General features: G+C 42.3%; 1 protein-coding gene across 2 annotated transcripts in view; it reads left to right on the plus strand.

The window, feature by feature from the left end:
* LOC126380042 (uncharacterized) overlaps positions 1-15,778 on the plus strand; it is a 55,252-nt gene that overhangs the window by 36,425 nt on the left and 3,049 nt on the right. For both annotated transcript variants that reach the window (XM_050029146.1, XM_050029147.1), the window contains exons 4-10: positions 3,050-3,482; positions 7,852-8,060; positions 8,711-8,887; positions 9,493-9,672; positions 13,683-13,862; positions 14,238-14,569; positions 15,209-15,399. In XM_050029146.1, coding sequence (XP_049885103.1) covers positions 3,050-3,482; positions 7,852-8,060; positions 8,711-8,887; positions 9,493-9,672; positions 13,683-13,862; positions 14,238-14,569; positions 15,209-15,399 — 1,702 coding nt within the window. The remainder of the gene's footprint in view (positions 1-3,049; positions 3,483-7,851; positions 8,061-8,710; positions 8,888-9,492; positions 9,673-13,682; positions 13,863-14,237; positions 14,570-15,208; positions 15,400-15,778) is intronic.

The raw sequence follows: 15,778 nt of genomic DNA on the forward strand, positions 1-15,778 counted from the left end.
CGTAATCTAGTTTCAAGTAAAAAACCCACAAGGTAGGTACCAGCTAGTGAATCACGCTAATACTGAAATACGAATTTTAAACGTTACGTCATAATAAGTAGCTAACTGCCGCGCTGTGGGGTTCCAATCCGAAGGACGTAATATACGATCCTGACGACCCGATTACTCTAGCCATCGACGCGGCTAATCAGCTAGCGAAAACGAACACTCCAGTAGGGCTAACATGCATAGTTCCATCCATAGTAGTTGTTGCATACACAAATACACATAAACAAAGATACATTTAAATTTCCCAGTAGTACAACTAGTTGGACCAAGGAAAGAACAACTGGAGTGAGCTCCAGTTGAGCCACTGGTAAAGATATTTCCCCATAGAACAACCAGTTGAACTATGGGTAACTTTACTTTTGCATAGTACAACCAGTTGGAAATCGCAGTTGTACCACGGGTCGGGAGGGAATGTCGTTTTGACGATTGGTGCTAATATGTGAACTAAGTATGTTGATTATGTCGTCTGTCAAAATACGATTAAAATCACGCGTCACGCATGTTAGGAAAAAAAACAAACTTATCGATTTTGACAAAATGTATTGGATCGATCGATAATTTTATCACGTTGTCCATGTTAGCCCTGGAGGACCCTGTCACCGACCCCGCCGGCGGAGTCGACGCGCTTATCGCTATCGGCCTACTAGAATTGATTAGTTATTTGTATCCTCTCTGACGACGCTCTGAGCCGAGGTTTGCTCTCTAACTAGGCACCCTCAAGGCTATTGTTTTAAATTTTGTACCGGGTGAGAGCCCTCTGCGCTCCTCAATTGTCCAGCCAAGTAGGTAATGCCATCTGAAGCAAACATAAAGTCACGTCAAAAAAGTTTGATAAGTAATGTTAGGACTTTAATACCATGGTAGGTTTTTGTCATCTGACGCCCATCCCCATGGGGAATTCGGGCGTGAATTTATTATGTAAGTAAGTATTATTGTAATAAAAGTTATAAATCGAGTGTGAAGCTACGTACCACTATTTATGTACAAAGTGGGTGTCAAGCGAGTTTGATTGGTATCGCGTCGCGTGTTCGCTTGTCTTCTAGATGGGCCGGTGTACTGTCCCAGTTGGCCGGCCGACCGCGCCCCGCTAACTGACTAATTATACACAATCATTACAATAGCAATAATTTGTTTTTGTTTTTAGGGGACATACGTAACCCACCCCAAATAATGTGCGCAAGAAATGATACGTTTGTCGTTACTTCTTCTCCTATCGTGTGGGTTGTGAGGTGGAGTACTAACCTCATCTACCCTGGTCTCAGGGTTACTATTGAGCCGCCAAAGGCCCCTGATATGGCCCATGTAACGACTACTTACTTACATCAGTACCGAAGCACGGAACTGTAGTTACTGTCATCATAAGAAAACTTGCAGGCACTTTGAGATACCTCAGAGCTCCCCATTTATCCGGCCAAGTAGTTAGAATAGAATCATTCACGTCAAAAAGCATGCTCTTTTGACACTCAGGTAGACATTAATGAACCCGTGATAATAACAGCCGGTTTTATTATATGATATAAAGTATATCACGTGGTTTCCAGAATTTGTACCGGGGCCATATAGGCTTGTTCTCTATTAGATGAGACTTAGACATACATAGCTGGCGAGGAGTGCGTCTACCTATTACTTACTGTACACCTCTGTCTTCCCCTTCAGGGATATAGGCGTGATGTTATCTTATCAATTTCACACGGCCTCCGTGGTCCAGTGGTTGAGCGTTGTGCTCACGATCCGGAGGTCCCGGGTTCGAATCCCGGTGGGGACAAATCACAAAAATTACTTTGTGATCCCTAGTTTGGTTAGGACATTACAGGCTGATCACCTGATTGTCCAAAAGTAAGATGATCCGTGCTTGGGAAGGCACGTACGTAAGTACGTAGTCGTTACTCGACTAGCCTTTGCCGGCTTAATAATAACCCTGACACCAGGGTTGATGGGGTTGGTAATCCACCTCACAACCCACACGATAGAAGAAGAAGAACAATTTTATCCGCGCAACGGGAAAAAAGTTATAATTACTTGTTTAAAAATGTAATAGTTTGCATATCGATTTACAAGTATTCTGTTCTGTAACGGTATTGGTGGCATGTGGTCGCTAAGTTTAGTGTGATTATCACGTCGGCTGACCGCGACAGGGGACGGTCCTACTCGATACAGTTGCTGCTCAATTCAGATGTACCTACACACTTTTAAAGTAGAATAAATACTCCGTTAGCCATAGGGTCGACGCGATGTTCGTACAGAGCGTAGATTATGTTTATGGCGGTAAAAAGGCCTCTCCATTAGCTCCAGCGCCGTTCCTAAATTAAATTTGATTATTTAAACGAAATCAAATCAAATAAACTACAAATATTTATATTTATCTCTGACTACATTCACTTATTGGCCATACAAAAGGGGAGATCGGGGAACAATTAACGCCGTACGCGCCAAGGACCTGCGGAGTAGAGGCGGCGCTACCCTGGCCGATCGATTGTCACTTCGCCACATTCCGGCAGATGAAACGCACTCAAGCGGCCAACTTTCCACCATTTAATCTCAATCCCTTGCAATCCGCATTATTATATTAAATTACACCTGACAAGCTTCAGCGAGTCCAAATAACCACCTCCGAGTGAAAGTTGGAGACAAAAATATACCAACAAATATGAAAGTTGAGTACAACAGCCTGTTGCGGCTGTCTCGATTGTCAGAACAAATGTTGTAACGTTACTACATAATGCGATGCACAATGCGCACACGCATTGATTAAATTAGTCTTTAGAAACGAGTACAAAAGATTCGCGGATATTATCCGCCGCGTTGCGCTAACGCAATGTGCACGAAAGTGTTACAGCAATGGCTACTGCTGCTAATCCTGTCTTTAATTTGACTTGAGTCACTGTATAATTTCTTGAAATTGTATTCTGAATACGTTATATGTTCCTGATTACTTACTTTCAATTACCCGCTTATAAACGTATTCGAATGTTATGTACTTAAATAAATATTCGGATTGCAGGCGCGAACAAGCCGGCAGTGATCGTGGTGCGCGTGGGCAACAACCGGCCGGACCTTGGCACCAACCCCATCTGCAACCGGTTTACGGGCTTCCTGGACGAGGGGCAGCCGCTGTTCCTGCCGTGCAACCCACCCATGCCCGGCGCCTTCGTGTCCGTGCACCTGGAGGCGGCCCAGCCCAGCCAGCTGTCCATATGTGAAGCGTTCGTGTACACGGACCAGGCGCTGCCCATCGAGCGCTGCCCGCAGTTCCGCGACCAGCCGCCCGGCAGCACAGCCACCTACAACGGGAAATGCTACATCTTCTACGACCGGCAGCCGGCGACGTTCCGCGACGCGCTGGCCGCGTGCCAGGCGCGCGGCGGCACGCTCATCGACGAGAGCAACCCCGCGCTGCAGGGCTTCATCAGCTGGGAGCTCTGGAGGCGACACCGGTGAGTGGCACACACACTTATACTCCGCTCGCGGTTCGCACACATTTGGACGATTCCGTTAATTCAATTACTTACACTCGATATCGGAATATTTCCAACAAATCGCCTCGATATCGACCACTTGCGAAAATTTGTGCTGACAAGTTATAAAGTAGCCAAAGCCGAGCTTTTTCCAATTTGATCTCTCGGTTCTCATACGAACGGTTTATTGTGTAAATACTTAGAAGCACATTTCTCATACAAGTACTGATCGCGGCAATTTTCCTCCAAATGACTGCGACATCACGGCGATACACAAGATAGAGTAACCGGTTCAATGACACAATTTTCTACACTTCTGAGTTATTGGTAGTTTAAAAATGTAGTGAAATATTTTTTTCCGCTGCTGCTGATGCGAAGTTGATGTGTTGGATGAGGAAGTGGAGGCTGAGCGAATGTGGCGAATTGTCAGCTTTATGTAATGTGAGTGATGAGTTGTGCGGCGCAGGCGCGGGCGAGAGCGGCCCGTAACGGTATCGACATACGAGATCGCGTGTTAGTTTGGGAGGTTTTGAGTGGTGCGTGTAATTAAGGCACCCGTGGATGGCCGCTCGCCGGCCATATATAATCGCCGGCACCTGACGCAACTACTTATCTCCTTCATTGTTCATTCAGGATGTTTACTACGAACTACATACATGTACCATTGTAGCATACTTAAATAAGACTAATTTTATACTGCAAGTATAAAATAAATAACACACTCTTTTATCAGTTAAATATATAGATAGAAATCAGATTAAATACCTGCAGAAATTGTATCACAATAATACTGAAGAACATTTGACATAAAAGACCATATCATCTTGTATGTTATGAGGTTGTTTGGTCGTTGCAATGTCCCGCGTGTACCCTGGGTTCCCGCTAGCGTTTCGGTTAATCGACTCCGGCGCACCCGTTAGCGGCCACCAGCCACGCCGTTAGCCGACGACCAACGGTCCGACAATGGTTCCTCGTCACCCATCGTGGTCATATTATGTGCATCGATACTAAATTCGTAAATGCTAAAGTAGCTGTTACCTTTTCACGCTTAAACCGCTGAAACGATTTTGATGAAAGGTATGGATTGATTAATAAAATTTGAGACCCAGAGATAGTTTTATCCAGGAAATCACGTCTAGTGGACCAGGGGGATTACAAAAGGCCACATCGAAACAATTCATCTAAAAAAGCAATATTGCTATTTGACATTGGTTTGCATTGCGCACTTACTTTTATATGCGTAAATGACAAATTGCAATATTGCTTGTTTAGATGAATTGCTTCCATGTGACCTGTAATGTCATAACCAAACTAGGGATCACAAAGTGATTTTTGTGATATATCCCCACCGGGATTTGAACCCAACGCTCAACCACTGGACCACGGAGGTCGTTAACACAAATAGTACTTTATCTATGTCTACTTAACCGTGCAACTAAGTAGTAACTTGCAATCGCTTATAAAGCAGTTTTTCTCCCAACCAACTTTCCATCGCATTATACTCGTAGTCGCGGTAGGTTGCGGTAGACAAATGTAAACAAACAGATAGTGCCTCCGAGCGGGTCCCTCGCAAATGCTGGCAAATTGTAAAATTATCTCGCTCCAGTTCGACGGGACCTCAACCGGTAAATAACGTAATCTGCCATATGACTCGTTAGTGAAACGCAGATGTGTTATTATAGAGAGAACACCTGGTGTTTTGCCTTATTTTGGGAGTCATTAAAGCCTTATACTGACAACTCTCTTTGAAAGTCATACTGACTGTACAAATTGCTACTTTACAAAGTGTACCAGTCTACCTACTGCGTGATTTGGTTCACTATTTGTGTCATTCTATTTGAAACAAGAGTAACTGAAAACTTTCCTTGGATTTAAATTTAAATTTTTAATTGAGTCGAATTTATGTTTGAATCATAAACAATATTGTGCTCAACGTTGACGCAAATAGCCACCAAGCCGTGCGTTACGCTACAGGAAGCTACAAAAACAGACATACATACATACACTCGAAAAACATTACCCTCCTCATTTGACAGTCTGGTAAAAACACCGTGACTGTTTACTTACAAAATCGGGAATGTGTAGGTATATGACCTAAGTTGCTAACCTAACCAATAGTTTTCCTTCGCGGGTTGGAAGGTCAGACAGGCAGTCGCTTCTATAAAAAAACTGGACCTGTAAAATCTACAGGTTAAGTAAATGGACCCTGCGAACACGGGATAAGGTTGGGGGAGATGATGATCATGGACATGGCCTAGATATACAAAGGTATTGGAGCACTGTAAGGTCAAGTGGTGACCTATTCTACCGTGTGGGTTGTGAGGTGGATTACAAACCTCATCAACTCTGGTGTCAGGATTATTATTGAGCGGCTTAATGTCCCTGACCTGGTTCTTGTAACGACTATACTTATTTATCAGTAAGTAGTAACCGGGACCAACGGCTTAACGCGAACGGCTAACTTTCGGACAATCAAGAAACACAACAATGTTTTGTGATATGTCTCCAATGGGATACGAACCCGGAACCGTACTGACCGTACATATCAATTTCCGTCGATAGAGCACGGCTGAATTCATCGCTGTTACACAGTACTAGCGTCTGTTTAATTAGCATCTATCCTACTCCAACACAAGCACGGAAGCAGGAAGGCAGTCGTCATACCATTAGCCACACTGACAAGATTTGCTTCACTGAGTTATAGCTCAGTTCCTCAACTGCGATTGACAATTACTTATAGTGACTTTCCAGCCTACGCTCCCTAAAAAAATTTGAATGCGCTGTTCAGATTTAACGTGACAATTTGTTATTGCTCGGGGTATATAATTATTCAAAAATATAATGGCAGAGGCATGTATAAAAATAATGTATGCTTAAAATTTGGATCAGATACGTATAGTTATGTAGCGATATAGGTAATTGCTTCACTTTATTTTGATCAGAATAATAATGGGCGGAAGATGTGTCCCAACCTAACCCAGTTCTCAACTACTTATTATGTTTAACATGATGTTTCGACTGTACATTTTTTTGTAATAAATAAGTGTATGTGCCCGCTAAGCGATACATGGAATTAGGTACCAATCATGCGATGCTTTTTGCGATTTCATTTACCTATCATAATGCGACAAAAATAACATCTATTACTATTATGTATGTATGTATGCCTATATACGTCCCATTGCTGGGCACAGGCCTCCCCTTAATCAACCGAAGGGAACCATACTCCACCACGCTGCTCTGCTGCAGGTTGGTGGAGCTGTTTTACGGCTATTAGTTCTTAGCGTGCCCTCCGAAGTACGGAATCATTTTACTACTTACTATGTATTTCCAAGCTTGCATACGGTTTACTTTTAATTAGGCGTAACTAGTGCCTACATACATTATCATTACATCATACTATTTTATACTTAAACTATGATGAAATTCGCGCAAGTCATCTTTCTACGTATTTTTTCTCTGCCTAGCCCAATGGGCAACAGGCGTAATCTTAAATGTACTTAGATATGTATGTATACTTGGATAACAACGCCGCCGTATCAAGATAGAATTACTTAACTCCCCTTCCTCTAACCATTTTTCGCGGTCCTGTGCGTACTCCGCCCAGTCCGACGTCGTGTGGGACTTGTAGTTTATCATTTAAGTAATGACAAAAAGTTTTTTTAAGATCATTTTTAAATATTTAATTTTACAAAATAAGAATGCGATTTTTATCTATGTATTGTAAGACCCGAAACACGAGCGGCCATGATTGAGTTTCGTGTGACGTCACATTTCACAAAATAAACAAAAACTATCTGTCACGTTTTAAGTTATTCTGTTTGACAGTTTCTTTGTTTGTTGAAATGTGACGTCACTAAGCAAAATGTCACGTGACACACCATTTAGCCGCGTAATTTAAAATCATTGAAGACAAATGTGTTTTTTCAATTAAATAAAACTTTTTCGAGAACATAAAGTATTTTAAGAGATATAAAATAAGCAATTGTAGTTTTTAAAACTGTCAAGTAGTTAGTGCGCGGTTTTTATACTCCGGTTTCTGGTCCGATGTACTTAGTTGAAGATCTAATATGAATAAATACTTGAAGAAAGAAAGGGATATAAGTACGTTCTAACGACCTTGTGTCATTTGGATAACAATGTCAGGAGGGCGCTGGTGTGCACCATCTCTATAAATCTTACACAATAACAACTGACAACAATGACGTTTTCATAGGACACGGCTTTAGTTAGCTGATTACCGGCACGTGGCCGAAATATCCTTGTCGCTCTATAAAGATTGCCGAATCCATTTCGTCAGTCGTCGCTTAAAACTGTTTAATTATTGACTCACAAATTGGTTGTACAGGAGCGATAGCAGCAGTCAGTACTGGATGGGGGCCGTGAGGGACCCGCAGGACCCCGCCAACTGGAAGTGGGTGAACGGCGATGACGTCATGGTGTCGTTCTGGAACGCGCCCGGCGGCTCGGACGACTGCGTGCGCTTCGACGGCAGCAAGGGCTGGCTCTGGGCGGACACCGACTGCAAGGCGCGCCTCAACTACATCTGTCAACACCGTAAGTTATATTTTAAAGTTGCCTAACTGACTGCGAATGCTCATGTGATTGTTTTTCAATGTTGCCACAGCGAATATTAACGCGAATATGTATTTTTTTGCTTTTGAAGTGTAGATAATTTCGTTTAATATTTAGTATATTATTATGATCGTGACGAAACAATTAGATACCTTATTTTTTCCGACGTTTCAGCCGCGTTGCGGCGCCTGTGGTCACTTTTAGTATAAGTAGATAAAGAATACTCTGTGTCACTTGTCACGGTGTAGATTTTGTGGGTGTAACTATCTTAACTTCACTGTAATTTGCTTACCGACGCACAACCAGATCATAATAATAACTGTGTAAGGATGCATCAATACTGGAGTCACTTTTTGTTGGGCGACAATATGTAACAGGCTTCGCGACTCAACTGGCGCCCAACGTGGGGCAACACGATGGCATTAGGTTACTTACTATCTATATTTTTTGTGGTTACTTTATTACTATTGTATATGTGAGTTTGTTGTTATGTTTGTGGATATCTAATGTAATGTAATGTGTTGTATAATGTTGCCCAACAAAAAATATCACCTACGTGGATGATCTACAAAGTGCGTGAATGCTTAAAAGTGATAATGACAAGTATAATATTGTATTACTTTGTTGCACAGAGCCGAAGGCGTGCGGTCGTCCGGAGCAGCCGCCCAACTCCACCATGGTGGCGGAGAGCTTCGAAGTGGGGGCCTCGGTGGAGTACTCCTGCGACGAGGGCCACCTGCTGGTGGGGCCCACTGTGCGCACCTGTCTCGACACCGGCTTCTACGACGAGTTCCCGCCTGTCTGCAAACGTAACGTCTTCACACTCTTACCTAACGAACGTCATTTTATGACATAAAATACCTTAAGCTCACGACTATACCCCAATTGGGGCAGTCAGAGGTACATCCATCGCAGGATGAATTAAGTACCCACACCTCACCGAGTTTTCTGTTAGACCAGTGTGGTGGAGTAAGTCGTATCGCCGTCTATAACGAGCCAACTGTGTTAGTGAAAAATAATAAAAAAAAGATAGTTAATAACTCATTGGTGCAATTAAGTCCGGTACCGGGGTTCGAACCCTCTTCGATTGAGAAGCAAACCAGTGTACCACAGGCCCACCAGATATTTTAACGGTTATTTGTCAGCAGATGGTGCACCCCAGTGCCACAAAATCATTGTCTCTGCTGCCTAATTTTAATTAGGCTGACTATAATTTGTTATTTAGATATTTGTACACTACACAGCTGTAGACTTGACGTCACATCAAATAAATCGTGTACAAAGACGTTTTTATAGTAACTTCCCTCTCTTATTAAACTATCTGTCCTGCTGTCGTACGCACCGGCTAGACCGCAAACAGTAGAAGATATAACCGAACGCGTAGAAAGTGATCAAAATTGTATATTTGTTGCAGGCATAGTATGCGGGTACCCGGCAGACATAGCGCACGGTAGCTACAAGCTGCTGAACGGGTCAGTGTCGTACCTGTCGCATGTGCAGTACTCCTGCGCAGACGGGTACGAGATGACGGGCCGCGCGCGGCTCGTCTGCGACATCGACGAGCGCTGGAACGGCCCGCCCCCGCGCTGCGACGGTCAGTACGCACCACTACACCTATACTCAAACTCAAGAATATCTTCATTAATTTGGTAATACAGTTACACTTTGAATCGTCACACTCTTTATACACCGCTGTGCCAAACAATATATCATGAGCATGCAAATCTTCTAGCCCCACGTTGGGCGCCATTGTACCAGGGCTATTTTCATCCCAGGATAACAATTCTCAGATGAACGGGGACAGGAGCGTAAAGACACTAGCCGGAATGATTTAAACTCGATTGATAAATAAATTATATTTAATTAATTAGTTCTTACTTAATATAAATCTTAGTGGAGTGGGGTGTGGGTACTTAGTTCATCTTGCGATGGATTTACCTCTAACTTTCCGAATTGGGATATAATCGTAAGCATATGTTATGTTAGGTACATTATTACGACTTATCAAACAGATATTGTTACAAAATATTTATAAAAGCAAGGGCCAAATTCCATTTGCATTTAAGTATGAGTCCCAACAAAACTTTATTCCGGAAAAAAATCCGTATCAGTTTGATAAACAGCTTCAGGAATTTTGCTGTTGCGCTTGACAAACGTCAAGAAAGTTTTGGTAAAAAATAAACAGTACAATTCTTAAATTCTTAATTATTTTCGCTGTGTGACATCCTTTAGAGGAAGTCACGCAGAGTGGCAAGTGTCTTGCGAGCACCTTGGGTTCCTTTCCTCAACTACACGCTAATTAAGTGACGACTGTTAACAATGGTCTTCTTTTTATATCGTGTGGGTTGTAAGGTGGATTACCAACCATCAACCCTGGTGTCAGGGTTAGTATTGAGCCGCCAAAGGCCCCTGCCAAGGCTCATGTAACGACTTATAATTTACATCGGTAAGTAGTAACCGGGACCAACGGCTTAACGTGCCTTCCGAAGCACGGGTCATATTTCTTTCGGGCAATCAGGTGATCAGCCTGTAATGTCCTGTAACCAAACTAGGGATCACAAAGTGATTTTCGTGATGTGTCCCCACCGGGATTTGAACCCGGGACCTCCGGATCGTGAGCCCAACGCTATAACCACTGGACCACGGCGGCCGTTATAAATATACTCATTGTACGAGTACAGCTAATCTCATGTCCTTTTTTATTTTTTCTTAATTAAATTGTAGTAGGAATGAAGTTCGTTCCTATTGATGTGGTAACTCAGTGTGAAAGGATTTGATGGGGAATCAGAGCGCGTGCGTGGACATCGTATTGATTGTTTGTGCATTAATTTGAAACCTTTACGATGCCATTCATTTTTCTGTTGTATAAAAACATAAACGGGGATAGTTTTTTTATAGGTAGTCATGTTGACATGAATTAGCACCTTCATTATCCAGCCAAGTAATGTAGAGACGTCAAAACTTTGAGCCTTTGTCAACTTCAAAATAAGAATGAAATGTGGCTTATACTTTGATTGTACAGTCATGAGCAATATCATGTACCCACTTTAGAACCATGTCGCACTATCATATTTGACATTTAATAAGACTTACGGTTTAATTTATCAAAACAGTTAATGTGACATGGTTTCAAAGTGTACTCGTGACCGTACTGTTTATAGCATTATTTACGATGGTACGATTACAGCTAAACTCATGTCCTTTTTTATTTTTTCCCACTAAGTACTTTAAACCAACGCTTAACCGAAATGAAACAGTTAACAATTTCCCTTTCACTAAGAGTATTGGTTCTCAAGCGCAACTTTCTTCGTGTCCTAAAAGCAATTAAAGTTTAACAATCGTGGCACCACACGCACAATTACAATCCGCCAGATCGGATCTAAAGTTGGTGGGAACCCGGTACCTACTCTGGTCATCAGAATAGACAGATAGCCATCTGTATACAAAAGAAAAAATAATGTTACATACCCGCTTTTGAATGCAGGAAGAATGTGGATCTACAGGCACACTTTGAAAAGATTTTTGAGAAGAGTAAAATTATACTTAAGTATAATACAGTCATCATAATTTAAAGTTGAACAAATGGCGCCCAGCATGGGGCATATATTACACAAGTTATATGAAAAGTAATACACAAGTCCGTCCGTTTCCCGTTCAATAATAACCTTAAATACCTACCTTGTTATTTCAAACTCAGAGATGGGCCTAAGTCGGTCTAGCGGCTTGTAGTGGTGGGTCCGTAAAACAAACAAACCTACTTACCTTCGCAATAAATACACGTCTAAGGTGTGCGTCAAGCTAGCGGCCTCAAAAAAAAAATGGGCACGAAAAAATAATTTGACCATACCAAAAAATAGTACTCTTATTGAAAAAAATAGTACCTGTTGTAAAAAAATTAGTACCATCACGGTTCTGGATTTATAGCCATGTTTTATTGCACTTGCTAGCTTGACGGTGAGCGAAATTTGGCGAGAGTTAACGACAAGGTCTTTCGCTTTGATTTAAACGCCAAAAAATAGTACCGAAATAGTACTCACCCCCTGCAAAATACCGAAAGTAGTACTTCAACGGTTCCAAAGTTATAAAGGCAGTTCTTTGATCCCGCTAGCTTGACGTTTTGAAAATACCTATTATCTGGGGAACGCTTGCATACTTCAGTATGTAACTAATGTCAATAAACTCGTATGAAATAGTACTCCCTACCATCATAATTTTGATCCGATTCTCTTTGTAGAAATGTTAAAAAATCATCATAACCTATGCCATACATTTGTTGTTGATACAGTCACGTAGACAATTACATAACCTCACAATTTATTGGTAAGTATTGCCATTTTGGAGGTCTACCCTACCATTTCTTTGCACTTCAGTGCGGCTATTACAAAAAAATCCTATTGCATACACCCATATGCACTAATTTTAATAGAAAATGGCTGCATGGGTCTAGTTCTTATCGAAAACAATCTGTGATTTTAATAAAACAGCAGATTAAAAATGTATTATGATAATACATTTTTAATCTGCTGTTTTATTTTATAATTTATTTATACCTTCATGTTGAATTTGTTACGGATCGAAGTGTTTGTTAATAAACAATTTGCAGTATTTGTAGAATAACTCAAAGAGTTTCAACAATGATATTACTTTCATCTAACAACCCTGGCACTTCACCAATTTTTACCCAAAAATGGGGAAAAATACTGAAATCTGACAACATTCTTGACCATGTGTAATAATTTTGTTCGCGACTGTACTTGTCTTGATAAATGTATGACATAGGTTATAATGACTTTTTGACATATTTCTACAAAGAGAATCAGGTCCAAATTATGATGGTAGGGAGTACTATTTCATACGAGTTTATTGACATTAGTTACAAACTGAAGTATGCAAGCATTCCCCAGATAATAGGTATTTTCAAAACGTCAAGCTAGCGGGATCAAAGAACTACCTTTATAACTTTGGAACCGTTGAAGTACTACTTTCGGTATTTTGCAGGGGGTGAGTACTATTTCGATACTATTTTTTGGCGTTTAAATCAAAGCGAAAGACCTTGTCGTTAACTCTCGCCAAATTTCGCTCACCGTCAAGCTAGCAAGTGCAATAAAACATGGCTATAAATCCAGAACCGTGATGGTACTAATTTTTTTACAACAGGTACTATTTTTTTCAATAAGAGTACTATTTTTTGGTATGGTCAAATTATTTTTTCGTGCCCATTTTTTTTTTGAGGCCGCTAGCTTGACGCACACCGTCTAAGAAGTGGGTAACGTAACGAGCGTGATGGGCACTTTCGGTCGAGAGGTGGTAAAAGGGAGCATTTTTAATTAAGTCTATAACTATAGACTTAATTAAAAAAAAAACAAAAGTAACACAAAAAGTAAAAGTAAAAGTAAGAAAGAAAAGTACAAAATCTTAAGATTAAGAATATTTAATTATAAAAATCATTAAAACTGTTACTTTTTAGTCATATTTGGAATAAATAGGTACCTAATTAAATAATAATAAATATAAGCCACGCCTATATTTTCTGAACCAAGGGTGGCCGTGGCGAGTTGCACATACTTTAAAGATTTTTAAATTGATTTTATTTCTGTTGGACAGTGGTGCAATGCGAGCCGCCGGCGCAGATTGCGAACGGGCGTGTGACTCTGTCGCACAACGCGTCTGTGTTCGGCGCAGTGGCCGAGTACGCATGCGCGCGGGGATTCAATATGGCGGGCGCGCGCCGCATCGCCTGCATGGCTTCCGGCCTGTGGGACAAGCCGCCGCCGCGATGCGAACGTAAGTCTAACTTAGTACCTGCCTGCTTAGAGTCTAAGTTGGCTAAAATTAGCGTTTTAGGTTTGAGAGAGTTCTAGGCTAAGGTCGCTACTAACTAACTGTTTGACAGCTAATCTACCGGGCGACTGGGCATAATTTCTGGAGCTATCAAACAGTTCAGTATTAGCAAGTAGTGAAACAGTCATAAGTAGTTCATCATATCCATCTTAGGACCGTATCAACACTCGTGATTACTTACTTGTGGTTCTGCCCATCCCAATAGGGATTACGGGCGCGAGTTTAGTGTTCAATCAAACTACCAAAAACTAATCTTATAGAGCTATACCTACGCGTTGACAGCATCTTCCAAACTAATATCTTTACTTTCCTCAACAGAAGAGGAGCGCCCGACAACCACGACGACGACGACGACCACCCCTCCACCGACGACGGTCCCCACGACGCCAGCGCCCACCACGCCGCGCTTCATCCCCACCAGACCTCGACCAACGCCGCGGCCTGTTTCCCCCACACCATTCGTGCCAGAGCCACCCCGGCGCCCACGCCCGAAGACTACGACCGAGCGGCCGACGACCAGGGCGTACTCGCCGACCACGCGGGCCTATGAGCGACCGCCGGAGAGGAAGGTCACCGTGGGCGACGCGCAGGAGTCCCCCACGAGCCACGTGCCCCACATCATCGTCGCCAACCATCCGAGAGAGAACCAGGTGCTTTTTAGCTATTATGTTAAAAAAATATTAAGTTCAATGTCGTTAAAACAACAACAAAGGTCTAAGGTAAGACCGAAACAAAGGCGTTAATGACACCGGAAAGAAAATACAACGTCGTAAAATAGCATACTAACTAAAAACGATAGTAGGGTGTTTTTCTTGTTGGAAATGTTTAATTAAGATTTTGAGTTTTTGCTGCGCCGTAATGTAAATCGAACAACTCGAATAGTCGCTAGACTACGTAATATGTAATCTACACGACCACTACCAGGGTTGATGGGGTAGGTATTCCACCTCACGACCACTACAATTCCACTTGATATCAATTCAGAATCATGGTCTGAATCATTCCTCAAAGTTTTCGTGTATATCTCTCACTACCCCAATTGGGAAAATAGTCGTGAGCGTGCCACACCCCGGACATTTCATACAAACAATCTCGTTTTACACAGATACCACACATTGACGTTATCGTATACCGTGCGTCTGTGTGTGATATCTGACACACACACAGACGATACAAGTCTAAACTATGTTCGAGGAGGGTGAGGTAAACCTAGCTCAGCCGCTGGTGGGGAGCGGAGAGTTGCCGTTCTATACGTAGTATTATTCCTTATTCTATGGTAATGGTTTCAGATAATCGGTAGCGGTAACAACATCCGCGCGGAGCAGACGCCGCGCGTGAACGTGCCCGTGCCGGTGGACGGCGAGCGGCGCACGGAGACGGGCCCGCGGCTCAACATCGGCGCGGTGGTGGCGCTCGGGGCCTTCGGGGCGCTCGTGTTTCTCGTCGCCATCATCACCACCATCGTAATCCTCGTCAGGAGGTAACACTACATCACTATACTTCAACATTAGCGGTCCCTTCAAGCACGTTCGCAACCATAGTTTCGTGGTTACGGCAAAATCAATTTATTTGCTGTTTTATAGCCAGTTACGAAACAGTGAAGACTTGTTTTTTTCTATTTAGGTTGTGACGTCACTGAGCTAAAAGATACCTTTTCGTAACTAGCTATGAACCTTTGGTCACGAAACGAACGTGTCTGCTAAATGGCCAATAAAACGTAGAATTACGTGCTGATCGTCGACGATTAGTTGATCATCTGTCACCATACGGTCATAGGATTTCGTGTAAAATGTGGCTGTAAGTCTGATTACTAATATCTCTGCCTACCACTTTAGGGATCATGGTTGTACGGTTACCTA

Source organism: Pectinophora gossypiella, chromosome Z, assembly GCF_024362695.1.
Source record: "Pectinophora gossypiella chromosome Z, ilPecGoss1.1, whole genome shotgun sequence".
In the NCBI taxonomy this organism is placed as follows: Eukaryota; Metazoa; Arthropoda; class Insecta; order Lepidoptera; family Gelechiidae; genus Pectinophora; species Pectinophora gossypiella.